This window comes from Alosa alosa, chromosome 9 (genome assembly GCF_017589495.1).
Source record: "Alosa alosa isolate M-15738 ecotype Scorff River chromosome 9, AALO_Geno_1.1, whole genome shotgun sequence".
Classification (NCBI taxonomy): domain Eukaryota; kingdom Metazoa; phylum Chordata; class Actinopteri; order Clupeiformes; family Clupeidae; genus Alosa; species Alosa alosa.
Window position 1 is genome coordinate 1,380,287 of NC_063197.1, and position 23,327 is coordinate 1,403,613.

At 35.9% G+C, this 23,327-nt stretch overlaps 1 protein-coding gene across 5 annotated transcripts in view; it reads right to left on the reverse strand.

The window, feature by feature from the left end:
- The window catches only part of ap3d1 (adaptor related protein complex 3 subunit delta 1), an 83,884-nt gene extending 62,151 nt beyond the window's left edge, over positions 1-21,733 (reverse strand). For 2 of the 5 annotated variants that reach the window (XM_048251676.1, XM_048251675.1), the window contains exon 1: positions 21,352-21,733. In XM_048251676.1, the coding sequence (XP_048107633.1) occupies positions 21,352-21,447 (96 nt within the window). In that variant the 5' untranslated portion in view covers positions 21,448-21,733. The remainder of the gene's footprint in view (positions 1-21,351) is intronic. The other 3 variants (XM_048251677.1, XM_048251678.1, XM_048251679.1) reach the window with 2 other exon arrangements.
- Between the last annotated feature and the right edge of the window lie 1,594 nt (positions 21,734-23,327).

Consider the following 23,327-nt stretch of genomic DNA (forward strand, 5'->3'; position numbering starts at 1 on the left):
CAATACTCAGTATGTGTACTATTTGGTACAGTTTGAACACTGTGGCGCCATGGCAACAAACTTCTCCAGCATCTTGAACGATAGTAAAAGAATGAGAACTATAATGATAACTATGACATTAGTGTCCATACTGACCAACGATAGGGAAAGTCTCTCCTTGTATTAAAGAATGTGATGTTTAAAATTTGATAGATTCTGATTGGCTGTCAGCTTTTACTCGTTCTCAAACTCGCTCTGAAAGTGATCCCCAATGATATTGTTCTTTGTGTCGTTATCGCTACAGTTTATGTGTGGACGTTGTCATTCAAATTAGCCAGAGCAATACTTTTTTGTTGTTTTCATGATACAGTAGTTCATAATTAAGTTCAACCATTAATTCTTCACCATGATACACTTTAAATGGACTGACATTAATTACCCCTGTGTATGAAATGGCGCTATATAAATAAACTTGCCTTGCCTTTGAACACTTAATGATTAAACATTGAACTATTCCCATATAGATTGTCAGGTTCCTACTAGCTACCCCACATGTAATTTGTGTATAATTCAAATGGCTGAAAGAGTTTTGTGTCACCTAGTTTTATGCTTAATTTCTCCATACATGCTGTGGATGCCTCAAATATTGGCACAACACAACTTCAAAAACCTCCTGAAGACCAAACTCTTCCCACAGTACCTCCTCTCTTAGCACTACTACAGCCGGTATGCTTAATCTAGCACTTACCACTACCCTCTTTTCTATTCTGACTATCCCTATTCTCCCTCCCTTGAACTGTTATTCTATTCTATGGGAACAGTACTTGTTGCTGCACTAACAACATCCTAGTGGCACTGTCTCTTTATTGCACCTTTACTGTAACTTGATTGTTGTAAGTCGCTTTGGTTAAAAGTATTATTAAGTACATTAATCGCAATGAGATTAAGGACCAAGCATAACATATTATTTTTTTTTAATTGCATTAATCACGTGGCGCCAAAAGATTTATTTTACACTGTCACTTATTCTGTTATCAACGACCCTCTTTGGATGCTACTATTTTGACCCTTTATTGCACCGTTTCTTGTCCTCAAACTGCCACAAACACTTCCTAGTAGGCTTCTGCCTAGTCAGTAGTCATGTAGTCATGAAGATAATAAACACCAATGCAGTTCTGAATTGCCAGTCGGCTGAATGACGCTTTAAAGCGCTGCGGACACCGGTGCAGACATGAGTGCAGCGCACTCCACTTTCGACATTCAGTTAAATTAGATTCCATTGTTCTCAATACAACTCTGCACACCAGTATCGCACTTTGCTGCCACCACCGTGTAAAGTATGATTCAGTACTATTTTGTCGGCGTCGCTCCATAAAATCCATTGTTCATCCAGTGTTTGCCAGTTAAAAACTTCGGCGCTGATTTGCGTGGCAAGTGACAGTGTGCACTTATGTCGGCACTTGTGTCGGCTCAATCGCCGAAGCACTTCAAGTTTAAGCATTGTTTACACTCCTACACAGTTACACGTGAACTGAACATAGGCTATTTCTGTTTGTTATGCACTTTATTGAAAAATGCTGTAGGCCTAGGCTACATATGTGCATATTTCTCAATATGAAAAGTCCTTATTTTCAACTGAACTCAAAGATAATGAATATAGGATATATTAAGTATTTTTTGTTTGTTATGCCTTTTGTCATGTTTTGCAATTTTGTGCATGCACTTCTGCTGTAGCATTTATTTCAGTTTATATCGGCTATATTTCTGAATACAGTGTGTTATCTAGAGCCTGCTGCACATCATTTGAAATTTGATTTGAAATAATCATATATGTCCTAAAAGTAAGTTCATAAAGTAACTTTCTTTGTTTCCATTTGATACCTAATCAAGATACACTGGTGAGAATCGCTATTAACTATAGACATTCAGAGATTTAAAAAAAAAATTAATCGTTTGACAGCCCTAGTTAAAAGTGTCGGCTAAATGCCTAAATGAAATGACACAACATTAATAAAGTATTGAATTTGCAGACAAAATACTGATTCAATCTGATTAGATTTTACTGACTATATTTGACACCAGAACAAAAATAAATAAAACCTTCGGGGCACTCTTAAATTTCAGACATAGTGCAAAGTCTAACCAAAGCAAATTTTCTGATGAGGCAAAATCTATTTGCTAATTTAATACTATGAGTAAGATCCTAAGCACAAACATCAGTGAATCAGCTCAACGCTCCCACACACCACACAATAGCTATATAGATCTTGCATGAGACACCTTGCTCCTTTGTCCATCATTCAAATTAGGGCTCTAAATGTTTGTATTTAATGTATTTTATGTATTTAATAAATAAGAAAATGGCTGCACACATTTTGCCATTAGGGATCTGTACCCAACCAAGCTTTATATTTGGTATTAACTTATAGCCCTCAGAAAACATGCAATTGCCCATTGTTAGATAATAATTGTAGAAGAAGCTCTGTGTTGGAAAGTGCATTCATATTTCTTTTTCTTTTTTAGTTCTCTGACTGTAGGTACAGCGTAAGCATTTTTGGAATGCAATAATGTGGTTTACATCTAATAGTGTCATTTGGTATTTGTCTAGACTACAGCCTAGATTCAATACACACACACACAAAAAAAACATCGCTCTGTTGCACATCTTGCCTTATTTCCATTCAAAGATGTAAAGTAACTACCGGTAAGTAGAAATACTTAAGTACAGTACATAAGTATGAATGGGGAGTATCTGTACTTTTTATTTATTTTATTGAGTTTTTATTTTTCCTCCTACTTTTACTTCAATACATTTTTAGAATTAAAATGTATACTTTCACTCCACTACATTTTCATTAGCAGCATTAAGTAGAAAATAGGCTAAAATAATTGCAAATGAAAACAAAAGCCACCGTTTCCATTAAGCATGTTAGATATTTGCAACCAGGGGTTAACTGCTTTCTGGCAGCTCAGAAATAATTAATAAATAAATAAATAAATAGATTCATTCATACCAACGATAGTGCGATGGTATTGTTAAAAACAAATGGGGAATTAATTTTCACGTGCACCGTCAAATTGCAGACTGGCTCTTTTTCAGGATCATTCACAGTGTTCAACAAATCAAAATGTGATATCCCCTGACCCCACCTTCACAAACAAGCGTTATCCCCCTCTTGTCCATTCCCAACGTTATGATCTCCTGATTCTCCTGGCTGATTTGAGTGCATCTATCCCAGTTCTCGCATGCAGATAAAGTCACTGTGTTTGTAGTTGCTGTTCTAGCCAGAGCAAGTGGATGTTGGAGTGGAGTTAAAGTTGAAAGTGAAGTAATGTTATAATTCCACAATTTAAACAGGACAACAAATACAACTAAAAGAAACAAGGCTCTGAGTTTAGACTATATGCAGGGTAGTATGGCTCTAGATGTTCATCTGCTGGTCAGTAACGAACATTAGGTTAACTGCAAGGTAGCTGGCTAGCACTCCAGCTTGTCAATATTAACAGAAAAAAAATATTGTCTATGAATACTTTCCTAATTGGAAAACACGTTGGTAATGTAGTGTTCATAACTTCATTCTTGAAGATAGAGGAGGATGAAAATAAGAGAGGATACAAAATGCATCCTATGGAAATGTAGCCTAAACAGAACAGGAAGGAAGTCCAAGTCATTCATTTTAGATTTTCTTTTAAAATCAGGCCATGGATAGCCTATGTAATCGACCAAGCATTGTTATTATAATGTGATGTTTTGATAATGAATTGGACAATAAATATTAAAGTGTTTTAAAATAAGTTTGGTTTTTAGTGTTATAACACAAGAAAAACAAGGTTGTGTTTCATATTGTGGTCTTCAGAAATTTTACCATAGTATTGTCATCATATCAGAGTAGGACCAAAATAAAACAAATATTAAGTAAATAAGTGTGCCATAGTGACATTATCTTGTCCCAAAAAGTACTGCTACACCACGATACTCTATGTTGTCCCACGGTCTATGTTGTCCCATTGCACTGACACTGGATTTACCCCACCTGCCAAATCTCACTTTAACCACTGTTTGCAACCCCAAGATTTTCTGGCCTGATATCACCACGGGACACAGAATGAATGACTACATAGTGACAGAGTTAAGACCAACAGGAAAGGAAAACAAAACTTTATAGAACAAAAAAGGAATTTAGCAAACAAAGGAATGTCAGGAATTTAGCAAACAAAGACACATACTGTAGGGGTGTAGCAGTCATAAGACAAGGTAACATGGATATCCCCACTTTGTTTGGCCAGTGTCAAAATCAGTTGCAGATGCAGAAACGGACAGTTACAGTAACAAATTAGTGTGTAGTTCATTTTCTAGTACACCCTTGGTTAATACTTGTGGGGAAAGTCACACGGTGACAGAGTTACACTCTCACTAGATTCTTTGGTGCCAATCAGCAATTAATGAACCAAAATTGAAGAACAATATGTCAGTTTGTGTGCCTACATGTACTCCGATTTTGCATTTTAATGTGGACACGCAGAACTACAAACATTTTAACATGATACACACATTCTCTTCCTGTTTAGTTCTCCGATTCACCATGCTCTTATCAAGTGACTCAAAGACAATAAGACAATGATAAAACAATTTTAAAAATCAGCAGTGTAAGTATCCATGACTACCTATACAGCTGTTTCTGCATTCTATAATGTTACAGCTGCATATACAGGAGGCAAACTAGTATTGGTTGGGATGGGAAGTTATGTGATGTGTGTGAAACAAAATCAGAGAACTAAGGGAGCAAAATGGCTGGGGTGTGTTTCCAATCAATTCACAGCAGTAATGAAAATTCCTCCTACTTGTTTTTTCAACAGTGTCATTCTCTCACTTCTCCCCTCTCTCCAACACACAGAGCAGTATAAATGCAATCTTGCTGGTCATGGGTCAGTCATGAGACTGCCGTGAAATGCAGGGGAGAGGGAGAGTGCAGGGGATGAGGGAGAAAAAATAAGCTGTAGAGGACATGTCATTTTCATGGCATATACAATTAAATACATTATTGGATACCATTTTCACTACAGCTTTCCTTGTAGGCTACGTAGCACAACACTTTTTAAAGCTAAATTAAAACGACAAACAGCAAAATAGGCAACCAGATTGATAAGATCTTCATGCAAGCGTTAGAGTTTGTAGCTTTGAATTCCCCCCTGCAGACATGGGATTCACTGCACACAAATCTATGGTATTTCAGGTGATTTCATGTGAGATTGTGAATGTGCAAGACATTGTGCTTTGTTTTTTCTCATTACAATCCACTTTAACTCCACATACTAATTAAATGTTGCATTATGTAGGCTAGGTTTCATTTGTAATTACTTGATCAGTGAATATACATCAAAATCCTAATCAGTTTAAGTCTATTGTTAGCAGACATTTGTTCATTCAGTGTAGGCTCTCAACTTAGCTAATACCCTAACCTGTAATTAATTTAGATGTAACAGACATCTGTCTAGCTAGATTTTTAAAAAATGTGCCTGTCGTCTTCCACTCACACTTTGTTCAGGCCTCGTTTAGAAACTATTTTGAAAAAAGCTATCCAAAGGTAGTCTATGGTCTATTGACTTCTGTTCTTTCCATACAAGCGTAAAATAGGCTTAGCTGTAGGGTTGGGTATCGTTTGGGTTTTATCCGATACCGGTGCTAAATCGATACTTTTAAAATGGTGCCGGTGCCAAAACGGTGCCTGAACCGGTACTTTGTCTTTAAAATAAAATGGTCTAAAGCATGAATTGCTTTTTATTGATAAGACAAATTGGAACATGGAATTGAACTGTTATATTTAATTACAGTGCATGAAAATGCACTGTACTGTTCTTCCTAGGCAACAACAACTTATTATTATTCTGCTTACCACGCTATTTCTCTTGAACAGTTTAACTTAGAAACTTCATTCAAACTTTGTAATGTAGGTATTCAAACGGACGAAGCTGCTATGTCTTTTCAACTTTGAAACTTTTATACTTTTTAAACTATTAAAGAAAAACGTTTTAAAAATCCCCGTAGACTTAACATTGCCGATTGTGACATCATAATACGGCCGTTAAGCAATTAGAATCCTATGGCAGGTGTTCAGGCCACCTGGATCAACTGCCAGTCTCAGACTGTAAGCATACAAACTGGCCCTATTAAGACTACACATCCTGTTCAACTGCTTCCTCTGCCAAAAACTGTTTCAAAATAAAAGTCCTCACTACAACATTTCACTGTTAAACAATTTAACCCTTTAATCTACTGAACTTTGGTTAGCATGGTTAACATAGTTAAGTTAACATAACTACTAAAAATGATAAGCTAGGTTAGATAAGTCACATGGTTAGCATTGTTATCATGTTAATTAACATAGTTAACATAACTACTAAAAATGATAAGCTAGGTTAGATAAGTCACATGGTTAGCATTGTTATCATGTTAATTAACATAGTTAACATAACTACTAAAAATGATAAGCTAGGTTAGATAAGTCACATGGTTAGCATTGTTATCATGTTAATTAACATAGTTAACATAACTACTAAAAATGATAAGCTAGGTTAGATAAGTCACATGGTTAGCATTGTTATCATGTTAATTAACATAGTTAACATAACTACTAAAAATGATAAGCTAGGTTAGATAAGTCACATGGTTAGCATTGTTATCATGTTAATTAACATAGTTAACATAACTACTAAAAATGATAAGCTAGGTTAGATAAGTCACATGGTTAGCATTGTTATCATGTTAATTAACATAGTTAACATAACTACTAAAAATGATAAGCTAGGTTAGATAAGTCACATGGTTAGCATTGTTATCATGTTAATTAACATAGTTAACATAACTACTAAAAATGATAAGCTAGGTTAGATAAGTCACATGGTTAGCATTGTTATCATGTTAATTAACATAGTTAACATAACTACTAAAAATGATAAGCTAGGTTAGATAAGTCACATGGTTAGCATTGTTATCATGTTAATTAACATAGTTAACATAACTACTAAAAATGATAAGCTAGGTTAGATAAGTCACATGGTTAGCATTGTTATCATGTTAATTAACATAGTTAACATAACTACTAAAAATGATAAGCTAGGTTAGATAAGTCACATGGTTAGCATTGTTATCATGTTAATTAACATAGTTAACATAACTACTAAAAATGATAAGCTAGGTTAGATAAGTCACATGGTTAGCATTGTTATCATGTTAATTAACATAGTTAACATAACTACTAAAAATGATAAGCTAGGTTAGATAAGTCACATGGTTAGCATTGTTATCATGTTAATTAACATAGTTAACATAACTACTAAAAATGATAAGCTAGGTTAGATAAGTCACATGGTTAGCATTGTTATCATGTTAATTAACATAGTTAACATAACTACTAAAAATGATAAGCTAGGTTAGATAAGTCACATGGTTAGCATTGTTATCATGTTAATTAACATAGTTAACATAACTACTAAAAATGATAAGCTAGGTTAGATAAGTCACATGGTTAGCATTGTTATCATGTTAATTAACATAGTTAACATAACTACTAAAAATGATAAGCTAGGTTAGATAAGTCACATGGTTAGCATTGTTATCATGTTAATTAACATAGTTAACATAACTACTAAAAATGATAAGCTAGGTTAGATAAGTCACATGGTTAGCATTGTTATCATGTTAATTAACATAGTTAACATAACTACTAAAAATGATAAGCTAGGTTAGATAAGTCACATGGTTAGCATTGTTATCATGTTAATTAACATAGTTAACATAACTACTAAAAATGATAAGCTAGGTTAGATAAGTCACATGGTTAGCATTGTTATCATGTTAATTAACATAGTTAACATAACTACTAAAAATGATAAGCTAGGTTAGATAAGTCACATGGTTAGCATTGTTATCATGTTAATTAACATAGTTAACATAACTACTAAAAATGATAAGCTAGGTTAGATAAGTCACATGGTTAGCATTGTTATCATGTTAATTAACATAGTTAACATAACTACTAAAAATGATAAGCTAGGTTAGATAAGTCACATGGTTAGCATTGTTATCATGTTAATTAACATAGTTAACATAACTACTAAAAATGATAAGCTAGGTTAGATAAGTCACATGGTTAGCATTGTTATCATGTTAATTAACATAGTTAACATAACTACTAAAAATGATAAGCTAGGTTAGATAAGTCACATGGTTAGCATTGTTATCATGTTAATTAACATAGTTAACATAACTACTAAAAATGATAAGCTAGGTTAGATAAGTCACATGGTTAGCATTGTTATCATGTTAATTAACATAGTTAACATGTTTAGCAAAACTGCTAAAATGATAAGCTAGGTTAGATAAGTCACATGGTTAGCATTGTTATCATGTTAATTAACATAGTTAACATAACTACTAAAAATGATAAGCTAGGTTAGATAAGTCACATGGTTAGCATTGTTATCATGTTAATTAACATAGTTAACATAACTACTAAAAATGATAAGCTAGGTTAGATAAGTCACATGGTTAGCATTGTTATCATGTTAATTAACATAGTTAACATAACTACTAAAAATGATAAGCTAGGTTAGATAAGTCACATGGTTAGCATTGTTATCATGTTAATTAACATAGTTAACATAACTACTAAAAATGATAAGCTAGGTTAGATAAGTCACATGGTTAGCATTGTTATCATGTTAATTAACATAGTTAACATAACTACTAAAAATGATAAGCTAGGTTAGATAAGTCACATGGTTAGCATTGTTATCATGTTAATTAACATAGTTAACATAACTACTAAAAATGATAAGCTAGGTTAGATAAGTCACATGGTTAGCATTGTTATCATGTTAATTAACATAGTTAACATAACTACTAAAAATGATAAGCTAGGTTAGATAAGTCACATGGTTAGCATTGTTATCATGTTAATTAACATAGTTAACATAACTACTAAAAATGATAAGCTAGGTTAGATAAGTCACATGGTTAGCATTGTTATCATGTTAATTAACATAGTTAACATAACTACTAAAAATGATAAGCTAGGTTAGATAAGTCACATGGTTAGCATTGTTATCATGTTAATTAACATAGTTAACATAACTACTAAAAATGATAAGCTAGGTTAGATAAGTCACATGGTTAGCATTGTTATCATGTTAATTAACATAGTTAACATAACTACTAAAAATGATAAGCTAGGTTAGATAAGTCACATGGTTAGCATTGTTATCATGTTAATTAACATAGTTAACATAACTACTAAAAATGATAAGCTAGGTTAGATAAGTCACATGGTTAGCATTGTTATCATGTTAATTAACATAGTTAACATAACTACTAAAAATGATAAGCTAGGTTAGATAAGTCACATGGTTAGCATTGTTATCATGTTAATTAACATAGTTAACATAACTACTAAAAATGATAAGCTAGGTTAGATAAGTCACATGGTTAGCATTGTTATCATGTTAATTAACATAGTTAACATAACTACTAAAAATGATAAGCTAGGTTAGATAAGTCACATGGTTAGCATTGTTATCATGTTAATTAACATAGTTAACATAACTACTAAAAATGATAAGCTAGGTTAGATAAGTCACATGGTTAGCATTGTTATCATGTTAATTAACATAGTTAACATAACTACTAAAAATGATAAGCTAGGTTAGATAAGTCACATGGTTAGCATTGTTATCATGTTAATTAACATAGTTAACATAACTACTAAAAATGATAAGCTAGGTTAGATAAGTCACATGGTTAGCATTGTTATCATGTTAATTAACATAGTTAACATAACTACTAAAAATGATAAGCTAGGTTAGATAAGTCACATGGTTAGCATTGTTATCATGTTAATTAACATAGTTAACATAACTACTAAAAATGATAAGCTAGGTTAGATAAGTCACATGGTTAGCATTGTTATCATGTTAATTAACATAGTTAACATAACTACTAAAAATGATAAGCTAGGTTAGATAAGTCACATGGTTAGCATTGTTATCATGTTAATTAACATAGTTAACATAACTACTAAAAATGATAAGCTAGGTTAGATAAGTCACATGGTTAGCATTGTTATCATGTTAATTAACATAGTTAACATGTTTAGCAAAACTGCTAAAAATGTTAGTTAAGTTAACTAAGTAGCATGGTTAGCATAGTTAGCTTTGCTAACATAGTTAACATGTTTAGCAAAACTGCTAGAAAACATTAGCTAAGTAGCATGGTTAGCATATTTAAAAATCTTAGCATAACTGCTAAAATGATAAGCTAGGTTAGATAAGTCACATGGTTAGCATTGTTATCATGTTAATTAACATAGTTAACATAACTACTAAAAATGATAAGCTAGGTTAGATAAGTCACATGGTTAGCATTGTTATCATGTTAATTAACATAGTTAACATAACTACTAAAAATGATAAGCTAGGTTAGATAAGTCACATGGTTAGCATTGTTATCATGTTAATTAACATAGTTAACATAACTACTAAAAATGATAAGCTAGGTTAGATAAGTCACATGGTTAGCATTGTTATCATGTTAATTAACATAGTTAACATAACTACTAAAAATGATAAGCTAGGTTAGATAAGTCACATGGTTAGCATTGTTATCATGTTAATTAACATAGTTAACATAACTACTAAAAATGATAAGCTAGGTTAGATAAGTCACATGGTTAGCATTGTTATCATGTTAATTAACATAGTTAACATAACTACTAAAAATGATAAGCTAGGTTAGATAAGTCACATGGTTAGCATTGTTATCATGTTAATTAACATAGTTAACATAACTACTAAAAATGATAAGCTAGGTTAGATAAGTCACATGGTTAGCATTGTTATCATGTTAATTAACATAGTTAACATAACTACTAAAAATGATAAGCTAGGTTAGATAAGTCACATGGTTAGCATTGTTATCATGTTAATTAACATAGTTAACATAACTACTAAAAATGATAAGCTAGGTTAGATAAGTCACATGGTTAGCATTGTTATCATGTTAATTAACATAGTTAACATAACTACTAAAAATGATAAGCTAGGTTAGATAAGTCACATGGTTAGCATTGTTATCATGTTAATTAACATAGTTAACATAACTACTAAAAATGATAAGCTAGGTTAGATAAGTCACATGGTTAGCATTGTTATCATGTTAATTAACATAGTTAACATAACTACTAAAAATGATAAGCTAGGTTAGATAAGTCACATGGTTAGCATTGTTATCATGTTAATTAACATAGTTAACATGTTTAGCAAAACTGCTAAAAATGTTAGTTAAGTTAACTAAGTAGCATGGTTAGCATAGTTAGCTTTGCTAACATAGTTAACATGTTTAGCAAAACTGCTAAAATGATAAGCTAGGTTAGATAAGTCACATGGTTAGCATTGTTATCATGTTAATTAACATAGTTAACATAACTACTAAAAATGATAAGCTAGGTTAGATAAGTCACATGGTTAGCATTGTTATCATGTTAATTAACATAGTTAACATAACTACTAAAAATGATAAGCTAGGTTAGATAAGTCACATGGTTAGCATTGTTATCATGTTAATTAACATAGTTAACATAACTACTAAAAATGATAAGCTAGGTTAGATAAGTCACATGGTTAGCATTGTTATCATGTTAATTAACATAGTTAACATAACTACTAAAAATGATAAGCTAGGTTAGATAAGTCACATGGTTAGCATTGTTATCATGTTAATTAACATAGTTAACATAACTACTAAAAATGATAAGAGCTAGTTAACATGGTTAGCATAGTTAGCATGTTAGCATTGCTAACATTGTTAGCATTTTTAGTAAAACTGCTAAAAATGATTAGCTAGGTTAGCTAAGTCACATGGTTAGCATTGTTATCATGTTAATTAACATAGTTAACATAACTACTAAAAATGATAAGCTAGGTTAGATAAGTCACATGGTTAACATAGTTAGCATGTTAACATTGGTAACATAGTTAACATGTTTAGCAAAACTGCTAAAAAATGTTAGTTAAGTTAACTAAGTAGCATGGTTAGCATAGTTAGCTTTGCTAACATAGTTAGCATGTTTAGCAAAACTGCTAGAAAACGTTAGCTAAGTAGCATGGTTAGCATATTTAAAAATCTTAGCATAACTGCTAGCAAACATTAGAGCCATTCCAACTTTCAGTTATCGTCAAATATCTACCTATACACAGCCATTAAACTATTTGAATATCAACATTCATTAAACTTCCAGTCTGTCAACAACTTTTAAACTATTTACCTTAAACTTTTAAACGGTCTACTTTTAAACTATCATTAAACTATCTATTAAACTAGCTGTCTATCAACAACTTTAAAACTATCTACTGTCTATCAACAACTTTTAAACTCTCTACGTTCAGCTTTTAAACAGTCTACTTTTAAACTATCAACTTTTATTAAGCTATGCAACCACCATGTCTATCCTAGCATCACCGTAGTAACCATCTCTGTATTATCTGTTTTAACTATACATGATATTTTACATCACAACTTTAGCATTTTCATGCACTGGTAATTCCTTGGAATTGCATTTCTAGTTTACTATCAATATCTCATTGCTTCTACAATACATTTAAATGTTAAAGCAGCTTGCCATGGATGCACACACAATGGTAAGCTCTGCTTTCAAGTTTATACAGTGTAGGCGACTTGCCATAAGGTATGTTAAAACCGCTTGCCATGGAACTGCCCGGTCATTGACAACGGCATTTGCAAGCAACCTAATCTAACGTCAAGGGTTAGTTCATTCAGTGTGTTCCCAAATTCTTCAAGACATTTAATGATGTTTTCCCCAATAACACGCAATCATTTTAAACATGTTACATAATATGCCGGTGTTGAACTGTTCAGATTCCCAGCGCTAGGCATTTTAACAGCAACTGCGCTAACAGGCTACCCCATCAGAGGAGCTTAATTAGCGATAACGTACGGAGATGATTCTGTAGCCTCTTTGACAGCTTAGGGATATCAATGCAGAGCTATGTAACCTACATACGGTATTTGTGTTTTTGCAAGCTAACTTTTAGCATGATCTTCATATGACATACATGAAAGAATGTCATGTCATTATGTTGTTCGGAACACACCGTGAAATAAAGTTCACATTACAACTTTACTGATAAAATTTCAAATAAATGTCAGTTAGCACATTAGCAAGATTATTGTGTAAAGTATACTGTTGATGTTGTTTCATAGCCTTTTGCTTGTGTGTAGTTAGGCTTACTGCTAGATTTTGACAGGAGCTCGTAATATTGATTAGCCTACTTGGCATGGGGTCATGCAAGCTGTCAAACACTGTCCACTAGCCTGGTGCACCCCTCTGCTTTCAGCTTATACATCTAGTGTTTATGTTAGCTAACTGTATCTGGATGTGTTGCTATCAGAGCAAGACGTTAGAGATGGTGCATGACGTGTAGTGATAGCTCGTATTTTAAAAAAAAACAAACAAACAAAAAAAAAAAACGTGAGATTTAAGTGGCACCGAAATCCACATTGTTATTCGATGTAGTTACTACCGTTTGCGTCGGCACCGGTGCCATATCAGAACCGTGTTTCGGTGCCCAACCCTACTAAGCTGATGCAAAAATGTTGATATTTAAAACCTGCACTGATATTTTTCGCCTCCAAGGTGGATTGACTCATTTAGGTAATAAGAATGTTTAGGTTACTGTAACTGCATGGAAGCAAAATTATAATAAAGGATTTAGCAATGGTGTATCAGTGTGGGGAGAGTATGTGCTGCAGCTGCTGTGCCATTTTAGTTCATCTAAATAGTGTTGCGATAGTGCAGCAAATATAAGGCTGAATGGTTAGGTCCTATAGGTCCTGTAAGCTATGGAAACAAGGCTGGAGTTCACAATTTTTTTTACAGTTTGATGCAATGTTGAATGGACAAAACAAAACACACCTGAGAGGTAGCCGGGTAAACAGGCTGCCCCCACTTAGTTTGCTTCCCATTTTTGGAGCATGGGCTGCCTACAGAGATTGGATTTTTCAGTGTACTCATGGGATGGGCAGCTAGCACAGTGTTTTTTCAACCTTTGAGCCACAGCACATTTTTCACATTAAGAAAATCCCATGGCAAACCTCCAACTGCACGATTTGGGGAAAATATCTAATTGCGATTTTTCTGACAGATATTGCAATTGCGATTTGCAATATGATTTTTGAATGTCAATTCATTGATTCAGTTCAATATTCTAAAAGTGTCTTTAATTTATGCAACCCCTGATTGGTGAGCACGCATGGTGCACAAGAAGCACAAGGAGGATGAAATGAAAATAAAAGTCAGAAATATGACAAAATTAACTGTGCACAATTTGTAGCTTTAGCGATTAGGTAATTGCGTTGGATCATATTACAATTACGATTACAATAATAACAATTTAGTCTTTCAATTTGTTTTTATTTACTCAATGTGAAACCTGGGCCTGTTTAGATGAACACAACGCTGATATCCTGGAAGGGACTGAAAAAAGACACACAAAGCTCTTCCTCAACAGCTCTCAGCTCTTGCAGTCATCCTTGAAAAGCTCAGCTCAAATAGATTGTGGAAAATGGAAACAATGTCAATTGACAGCAGTCAACCAAAAACTGTCCAAAGGGAGATCAGAAAAGCTTAGCTTTAAAAACACAGTCTTGCATGTACCTTGCATGTACACACAGAGGTGTAACCAGCTAAATGTGCTGTAGTGCATATGCCAGACCAGTCGATGGCGCCGCTGTGCAGAAGCTTCACGACAATTTTGCGTGAATCGCGTAGAAGAAAACATTGTTGAAACAGTTTGTTAAGCCAGAGAATGTCTAATAAGTGCTCTGGTTAAGCCGTCGCATGAAATAAGGAGACTACAGACAATTCGGTTTTCAATTCAACTGTTAAACTAATAAAGTTCATTTTCAAGGTATGTGACTGCTATGTGAAATTTCAAATACTTAGCCTACGCATTGCATTAGGTCTGAGCACCACTGGAGAAAACACTAACATGCAGTAAGCTAATGTTTAACTAAGTTAAGCTAACGTGTGCTTCTAACTTAACCACTAAAGGCTGATAGGCTACATTGTGCACATAAATCATGACAGGGGAAAGAAAAACATTTTAATATGATAAATAAATGGTTTGGTTTGTTTTGACAAGCAACATGTCAGGTCGAGTGCCGTGGCTGAGTTGAGAGGTGGGGCTATGTCGTCATAAAGTTGCCGGCTTCGCACCTACAGGCGTCTACACGGCGAAAGTTAGCCGGCGATTTCAAAAGTTCCCACTTCGGAAGCCGGTTTCAAAAGCTATCGGTTTCAGTCTCCTAAACTGCCGGCGTCGTGTACATGCAAGGCGTAACCGTTAACAAAACCTCACCGGTTTCACAAAAACCGGCGTCGTGTGTATGGCCCCTCAGTCCAGTTAGTTCCTCCTGCTCCTGCAAAGTCATGGCCTTTTCAAAAACTGCTGAGCTATATGGGTCCCTCCCTAACCCAGTCAAGGCATTCAGTGGAGGTTGAGGGGAAATGAAAACTTCTCCTCAAAAGTTTTCAAATTTTACCTAATGTCTCACAGTGCAGCAGTGTTGACATCTCCTTGCCATTTCTGAGTGAGGGGGAACAGTCAAGGTTGGCACTTTCCAGATGTTGTTGCCAGAGGTGCACCTTTGAACAGAATCCATTTATTTTGTCTGTGCTTGTGAGCAGGTTTTCTATTCAGCCTTGCATTTGTGTGTTCAGTTCATTTAGATGCTGTAATATATCTGTCAAGTATGCCAGCCTTGCACACCACTCATCACTTGCCAGCAGCTCTGCATTATAGCAACTCTCATCAATCAGAAACACTTTTAGTTCCCCCCGGAGCTCATACACACGGGCCAGCACTTTGCCCTGCGCGACAACCATCAGACATCCATATGGAACAATAAGTCGTTATGCTCCGCTCCCATTTCCTCAAATAAAGATGAAAATATGCAGCTTTTCAGAGGTCTTGTCTCTACAAAGTTTACCATGTGCACAACATCATCCGACAATGGAGCTAGGTCTGCTGGTAAAGTCTTGCCAACGAGCGCCTCGCGGTGCAGAAAGTGGTGCATAACAATCACATCTGGGTGTCTCTCTTTCACTTTGTTAATGAAGCCTTTGGTGCACCCAACCATAGCTGCTGCTGTGTTGGTACAGACCCTGGAGCAGTTTTCCCACAGAAGTCCTTTGTTCAAGATATTCTGATGTGACCCGAAAATTTCCTTTCCTGTTGTTTTTTCTGGCAATGCCTTGCAAAATAGGAAGTTTTCTCTGATGCCGTCTCCATCCACAAAACGCACATTGGCAGAGTTGAGCATGTCCACTAATGTCTAGACTCATCAAGTTGCAATGCAAATTTCTCACAAATGTGTATCTTTTTCAAAAGACTTTCGATGTCTTCAGACATGTTATCAATACGTTTGGCAATTGTGTTATCTGAGAGAGGGACTTCTTTAACCATAGGGTGTGGCTTTTGATTTGGCTTTGCAGGCAGGTAGTATTAAAGTCTCTGCCATAGTGTGCTGCTTTTTTGATTTGGCTACAAGTTCAGCTTTCAAGTAGCTAACTTTGAGAGCTCTCTCAGACATCTTTGTGGTTTTTCTCATTAAAGTTGTTTTGTCAAATTGTTTTGAAGTGATGGGTGTTTAGTTTGGAGATGACGTTTAAACTTGCTTGGGACCATGGCACTGTTGGATAGCTTTTCCCCACAGACCAAACATTACAGTGTCTGTGCAGTCTGATCCCCGTTGAAAGCAAATCCAAATGAAAGATAACTTTCGCTGTATTGCCTCGAGTTCACTGTTTTTGCTTTCCTTTGACCACTATTCATACTAGGCCCTTCATCTTCTGGGTTAGAATGTTGTCCAGGGCCCAGTTCAGCATTTTTCCTTTTTAGGAAATTATCCATTGCTGGTTGTAGCCTAGCCTACTTCTTTTCACCACCACTTATTGCACGTATCACTTAATTTTATTGTTTTAAAATGTAATTTACATTAACACATGGAAGAGTATTTAGACTAATTACTTAGCAAGCTACTACATTGCAGCCACAAATGCTCAGCAATGGCATATTATTATTTGCTGCAACAAAATCATTTTTTTGGACCAATTACATGAAATTTCCCACAACACACCTGATTCTAAAAATAGTTCATCTTTAAATGCGCTAACATTAACATTTAAGACAGTCTACAGTTGTTTTTATTACTAAATAACATTCCAAAATAGAATTTGACATAGCAAGGGGGAGTTCAGTGAATAATATCCATAGAGAATAATGGATCATACCACAGTTTTGACACTGGCCAGGTTGAAAATGTAAATGCATAGGCATATGCATACAACAGCCTTATAGCCTAATTATGAAACTCTCGAGAATTTGGAGAAATAACACCCAGCAAGAAATTAATTTATCATTGAAGGAAAATAATATTTTAATATTATTATTATTGGCCTTTTGTATCTTTATATTGTTTGTGTTTTGTTGTTTTGATTATTGTTGTTGTATATTTTGTAACTCAGGGCATTGCTCAGGGCTTAAATTTCACTGCGGGATTGCAGGTATTGCGCATAATTTGTTAAAGTCCCGCAACTCTAGCCATCATAATGCGAGAAATTCCCGCATACACTTTTACAGCCTGTCTGATGACGTTAATATGCAGACGCAGACACACACAGAGAGAGAGAGAGAGAGAGAGAGAGAGAGAGAGAGAGAGAGAGAGAGAGAGAGAGAGAACCACTTTGCACTTAAGCAAATAGGCTACGCAACCATGGCAAACTTTTACATCTGGAAAGAGCTCCTTGGTAACTATCCTGCTAGCTCAAATCACGTCAACACTTGATCCCAGAAAGATACATTAAAAAATACATTATTACCTAAATACACTCTATATGAATTTAAAAATATATGAAATAGAAACATATATATTTATTATATATTATATATATTTATATATATATATTACTGATGGCATCAGGGTGGTGGGGCCCCAAAATCAAACACATTTTTAAAAAAAGTTTCGAAGAAGTATCGAAATCGCAATTCTTGATTTGGTATCAGAATCGACCCCCCTCCCCCCCAAATTGTGTAAATCCCCCCTACATGAATAACCTAAGGGGGGAATTCCCCCCCATTTTGAAAAATGAATTTTAAGCCCTGTTGCTGTAAAAGAGCTTGATGCTCAGTCAATTTCTCCCTGAATAAAAAACGGTTGATGATGATGATGATGATGATGATGATGATGAACGGAGTAGGCATAGTCTTGGTGAGTAGGCTAATCAATGCTGGTGAAGATGTTTCTATCACAACAGCAAATAACTATAAAGTAGGCCTACAAAAAGAAAGCGGTTTCTGTCTGTGTTATAATACAGCAGGCATATGCTGCCTAATCTAAAACTGTCAAAATATGCTAGCTGCATGTTCATTTTACATTACCTAATGTTGGCTGACTAACGATAGCCAGCAAAGTCTCCCACAACAGCAGACTAGCCTACCTTGATTGTCAGTTTATAGTTTTGCATACCAATGACAGTTTGTCTGCACTATCGTTACACTGTAAATATAAACATGGTTTTGTAGGCTATGTGCATGGTGCATTTTTGTCAATTGATTTTGTAGTATGTAGCATGTAGTTTTGATTTATTGTGCAAAACTATAGTACAACTTAATGTTGTATAAATGAAATTCAAGTACACTAGATGCAGAAACTTTAACATATGATCTTTGCTAAGTTTCTTATACAAAAGGAGATAGCAATTATTAACAATGACAAGCCAGCTGGAATCTGCCACTATTTCCCTCTTGTGCGCGCTCAAACGCGTTCCCAATTTAATGGAGTAGCATAGTGTTCAAGTTAGATCTGCTGCAATGGAGATTACTAGAGCATCATCTCTATGTAACATACATTGTAACATTGTAAACGTTCTCTAAGAAGTGTGAAAAGCAGTTAGCAGTAAAACTAAGCACAACGTTGACAATTGCAGAAAAAAAAATAGTGAGCAGCCTATGATAACCTAATTAAATTATCGGCGGGCCAGATTAAAGTGCGTGGCAGGCCGTAGTTTGCCCACCTCTGCTCTATAGGGTATAGTTTGATGCTGCTCATCGGACGGCTTAAATCTGAACCAAGTCCAAATAATGGATGTTGCACCGGCCTTTTTCACCAGCTCCTCCATTTCACTTCCAGCCATGTTCACTCAAGATGAGGATGATGCGTTGCAGCCGGTTGCAACTCGTAGCTCTAAATTTCACGATTGTGTCATCAACATGCATAATCGTGATAGAGATTCTAATTCTATTGCACTATCATAGGCCAATTTTCACATTTCTCTCTCCCATTACTACTCTAGGCCATCTAGTAATCTATGGTATAACATTGCCACTTTGATCACTAAAGATCTATACATTGACCTACTTCAACATTACCCACTAAAGGGCCACATTGACATACTTCCATTGGCTTACTAGCCTGTTGCATTTAAAGAAAAAAATAATTGTCGATACCAAATGTGTACAAAAACAAGTTTATACTACCCTTAATGTCACTCTTTTTGCACTTCCAAATCTAGGGCCTTGTGGAACACCAATGAGCATGCCGTACAATCCTTTAATGATTCAGGTCATACTGAGAGCATGTTTGTCTTCCATCCTAGAAAGTTTAGGGCTGGCTATGAATAATACTTTTCATGATATTAATGCTTAAACATTGCTTCCCAGAAAACATGTTTTTCAGGCTATAAAACTGAAATAGACTAATATGAAGGGCTGTAAAAATATGAAGACATAGGATTTAAAAAGAAATATTTTACAGGCCTTGGGTTTGGGACACATGATACAGGCTAGACAAGGTTTGAACAAAATCTGAGATGGTGCAGCAACAACCTTAGCCGATGTGATACGGAATGACCAACCTGTAACATCTCTGACTATATGCCATCATAACACACTAACACACACTACACATTGGTAGAATTGGGTGCTACCCATCTGTGTTGCAGTCAAAGGGGGGGGTAACCACATCCACACAACTCATTCAAATAACATTTATAATTTAGTGACCTGTGCATAGTGGACTGAACAACAGACACTTTATCCAAGCAGTCAGCTTCAGGTTGCACAAAAACTCCTGAAACCCTATCGGCAGGGCTCCAGAGGACCTAAGACAAATGATCTAGGTAGCAATGTAGCAAAAGGACTAAAATACTATATTAAACATATGTCTTAAGTCTCCACAGGATATTTTAATAGAATCCCCATTTGCTGCAACAGCATAACTGACCAATAATATCACTGTATCTTAACCTGGACAGTACAAAACTCATTAGCAAGCTGATAATTGAAAAAACAAAAAAAAAAAAACAGAATATCACAATAACATACCACAGTTAACCACAATGCTATGGATGCAAAATGCTGGTCACAATCCAACAAGAATTATTTTAGTGGCAGGAGACACTGTACACGGTACACGGTACACTGCATAGCATGTACTGTTCTGAACTGTTCTGAAAGTGAGTTATAAAATAATAATAAAAGCACCCATCACCAGAAACAGTTTCGATAAAACAGTCAATACAACAGCTGTGCCATGCATCATTTGTTCGCAATCTGCAAAGTACTGTGTGGGTCATAGCAGAGCCCGTCATAGCAGAGCCCTTATTAGACATTCTCTGGTCATAGGCTACATCATGTGAATCCAGTTTACTGCAAATCTCCAGGCCTGACATATGGATTATTTACTTCCGGCTCCAAGATGACGTGGCCCCTTGACATTATCTTTACTAGAGACGGTTGATGAACCATGATTGTTCTAAAATGTTTTTACATTTTGCTAGATATTTATCCCTCTCATTTCATTTAATCAGTCCAATCAAAACAATTCCAACACCAACAAGTAGTGACTGTCAGAGCAAGCATTCACTTGCTGTCCATCGGTACAGAGACCGACGAGGTGTCATAAGGTGGAATATTTCGCGTAGCGCTAACGTTAGCATTTGTGACCCCAGCTAACTGTTCAGGTAACGTTAGGACTTAGCTAACCAGCCGAGCAAAGCAAATGTTCACGTTCAGTATATCGGTCAATGTGCTGGTAAGCTTGCCTGGTCGCTGACGTTAAGCTTCATAACGAGAATGTGGTTTTCGGCAAAGGTTAGTTTGCTAACGTTAGTTGCTTTGTCACGCAGCCTAACGTTAATGTTACCGTTACCTGACGCCAGCCAACTGAATGAGAACAGGATATCGCTAACTAAATATTCAGGGGGAAAACAAATGCAAGCTATTGCATTAATAAGAACTTACCTCGTCCTCCTTGTGATTTCTAATGCCACGCACTAGATCCTGAAGGTTTTTGTCAAACATCCGATCGATGCTCCCTTTAACAATCTTCAGAGCCATTACTGCGGATTTCCCACATTAACGTTGGCCTGTAACTTTGTTATTTTTGTTTGTTTTGTTTTTGTTTTTGTCAGCTCTGTCCAAAGGAACTCCGAAATGCGTGGGTGGGGTACTAAACGACCCACAGGACCGCGTTTCATAAACCGATCAGCGTCCTTGATGGCTTGCCTTTGCTCGGTATTACAAGCCCAATATATGAGAGAACGAATAAGCCGTTCTAGTGGAGCAATAGCCAGCGGTCCGATAGGAAATGGCTGACAAAACGAGAACACATCACTGCGGTAAGAAGGGAAGGGCGGGGATACATCTTGGGTGGGGCGACACATGCAGTCCGGCCCATGTATGCAGGTCCGCCAGTGAATGCAGGAAACACAAATAAAGACACACAACCGGTCAAAAGTTTGGGGTCACTTAGAAATTTCCATTTCACTCCTCCATTATAGACAGAATACCAGCTGAGATCAGTTGCATTGATTTTTAATCAGGGCAGCAGTTTTCAGATTACATTATGTGCTTAGGCCTACATAATTGCAAAAGGGTTATATTGCCTTTGCAACATTATGGGTCATTATATTTAAGGGTAGGTCTACATGTGTGTAGAGAGAAACCAAGTGTAGAGAGAAACCAAAAGAAAATATTTTTTTTATCATTAAACTTTTTTATAGTCATAGAACACACTTAACACACAAAGTTAACATGACAAGTATTTGCTGAGCTTAAACCTGTAAAACACATTCTACTGGCAAATTTCCAAGAGGTGTATATTTTCTAAAAAAAGGTAGCTTTTACATATATAATTAAAAAAAAAAAAAAATCATGTGGTAAAAATATTAGTTGTAACACATCTTCTATGCACTAGACCTGTTACAGTTTGCATGAGAAAGTGGGCGTGGACGATGCCATCACTTATCTTTTACACAGGACACATTCTCACCTAGACAAGGGGAAAAGTGCTGTAAGAATCATGTTCTTTGATTTCTCAAGTGCTTTTAACACCATCCAACCCCTCAGACTGGGAGACAAGCTCTTGCAGATGGGTGTGGACACTCACCTGGTAACCTGGATTACAGATTACCTGACCGAGCGACCACAGTTCGTCAGACTGAAGAACTGTCTCTCTGACACTGTGATCAGCAGCACCGGAGCGCCACAGGGAATTGTGCTCTCTCCAGTCCTGTTCACCCTGTACACATCTGACTTCTGCTACAACACCGAGTCATGCCACATGCATAAGTTTTCTGACGATACTGCAATTGTGGGGTGTATCAGGGACGAGCAAGAGGAGGAGTACAGGAGCCTGGTGGAGGACTTTGTGCATTGGTGCAAACTCAATCACCTTCAACTCAACGCTTCAAAAACCAAGGAGATGGTGGTGGATTTACGCAGGTCTAAGCCTGCTCTGCTACCAGTCTCCATTGAGGGGGTCAATGTGGAGGTGGTAAGCACCTATATCTGGGTCTCCACCTGGACAATAAACTGGACTGGTCAGCCAACACTGATGCACTCTACAAGAAAGGACAGAGCAGGCTGTACTTCCTGAGGAGGCTGCGGTCCTTCAATGTGTGCAGCAAGCTCCTCAGGATGTTCTACCAGTCTGTTGTGGCCAGTGTCCTCTTCTATGCAGTGGTATGCTGGGGAGGAAGCACAAAGAAGAAGGATGCTGGGCGACTTGACAGGCTGGTAAGGAAGGCTGGCTCTGTAGTGGGAGCTGAACTGGAGTGCATCACTTCAATATCTGACAAAAGGACCCTGAACAAACTGATCAACATCTTGGACAATGAATGTCATCCACTCTACAGCACTATTAAAAAGGAAAAGAGCTTGATCAGCTGGAGACTTCGCTCACTGCCATGCACAACTGAAAGGCTGAGGAAGTCATT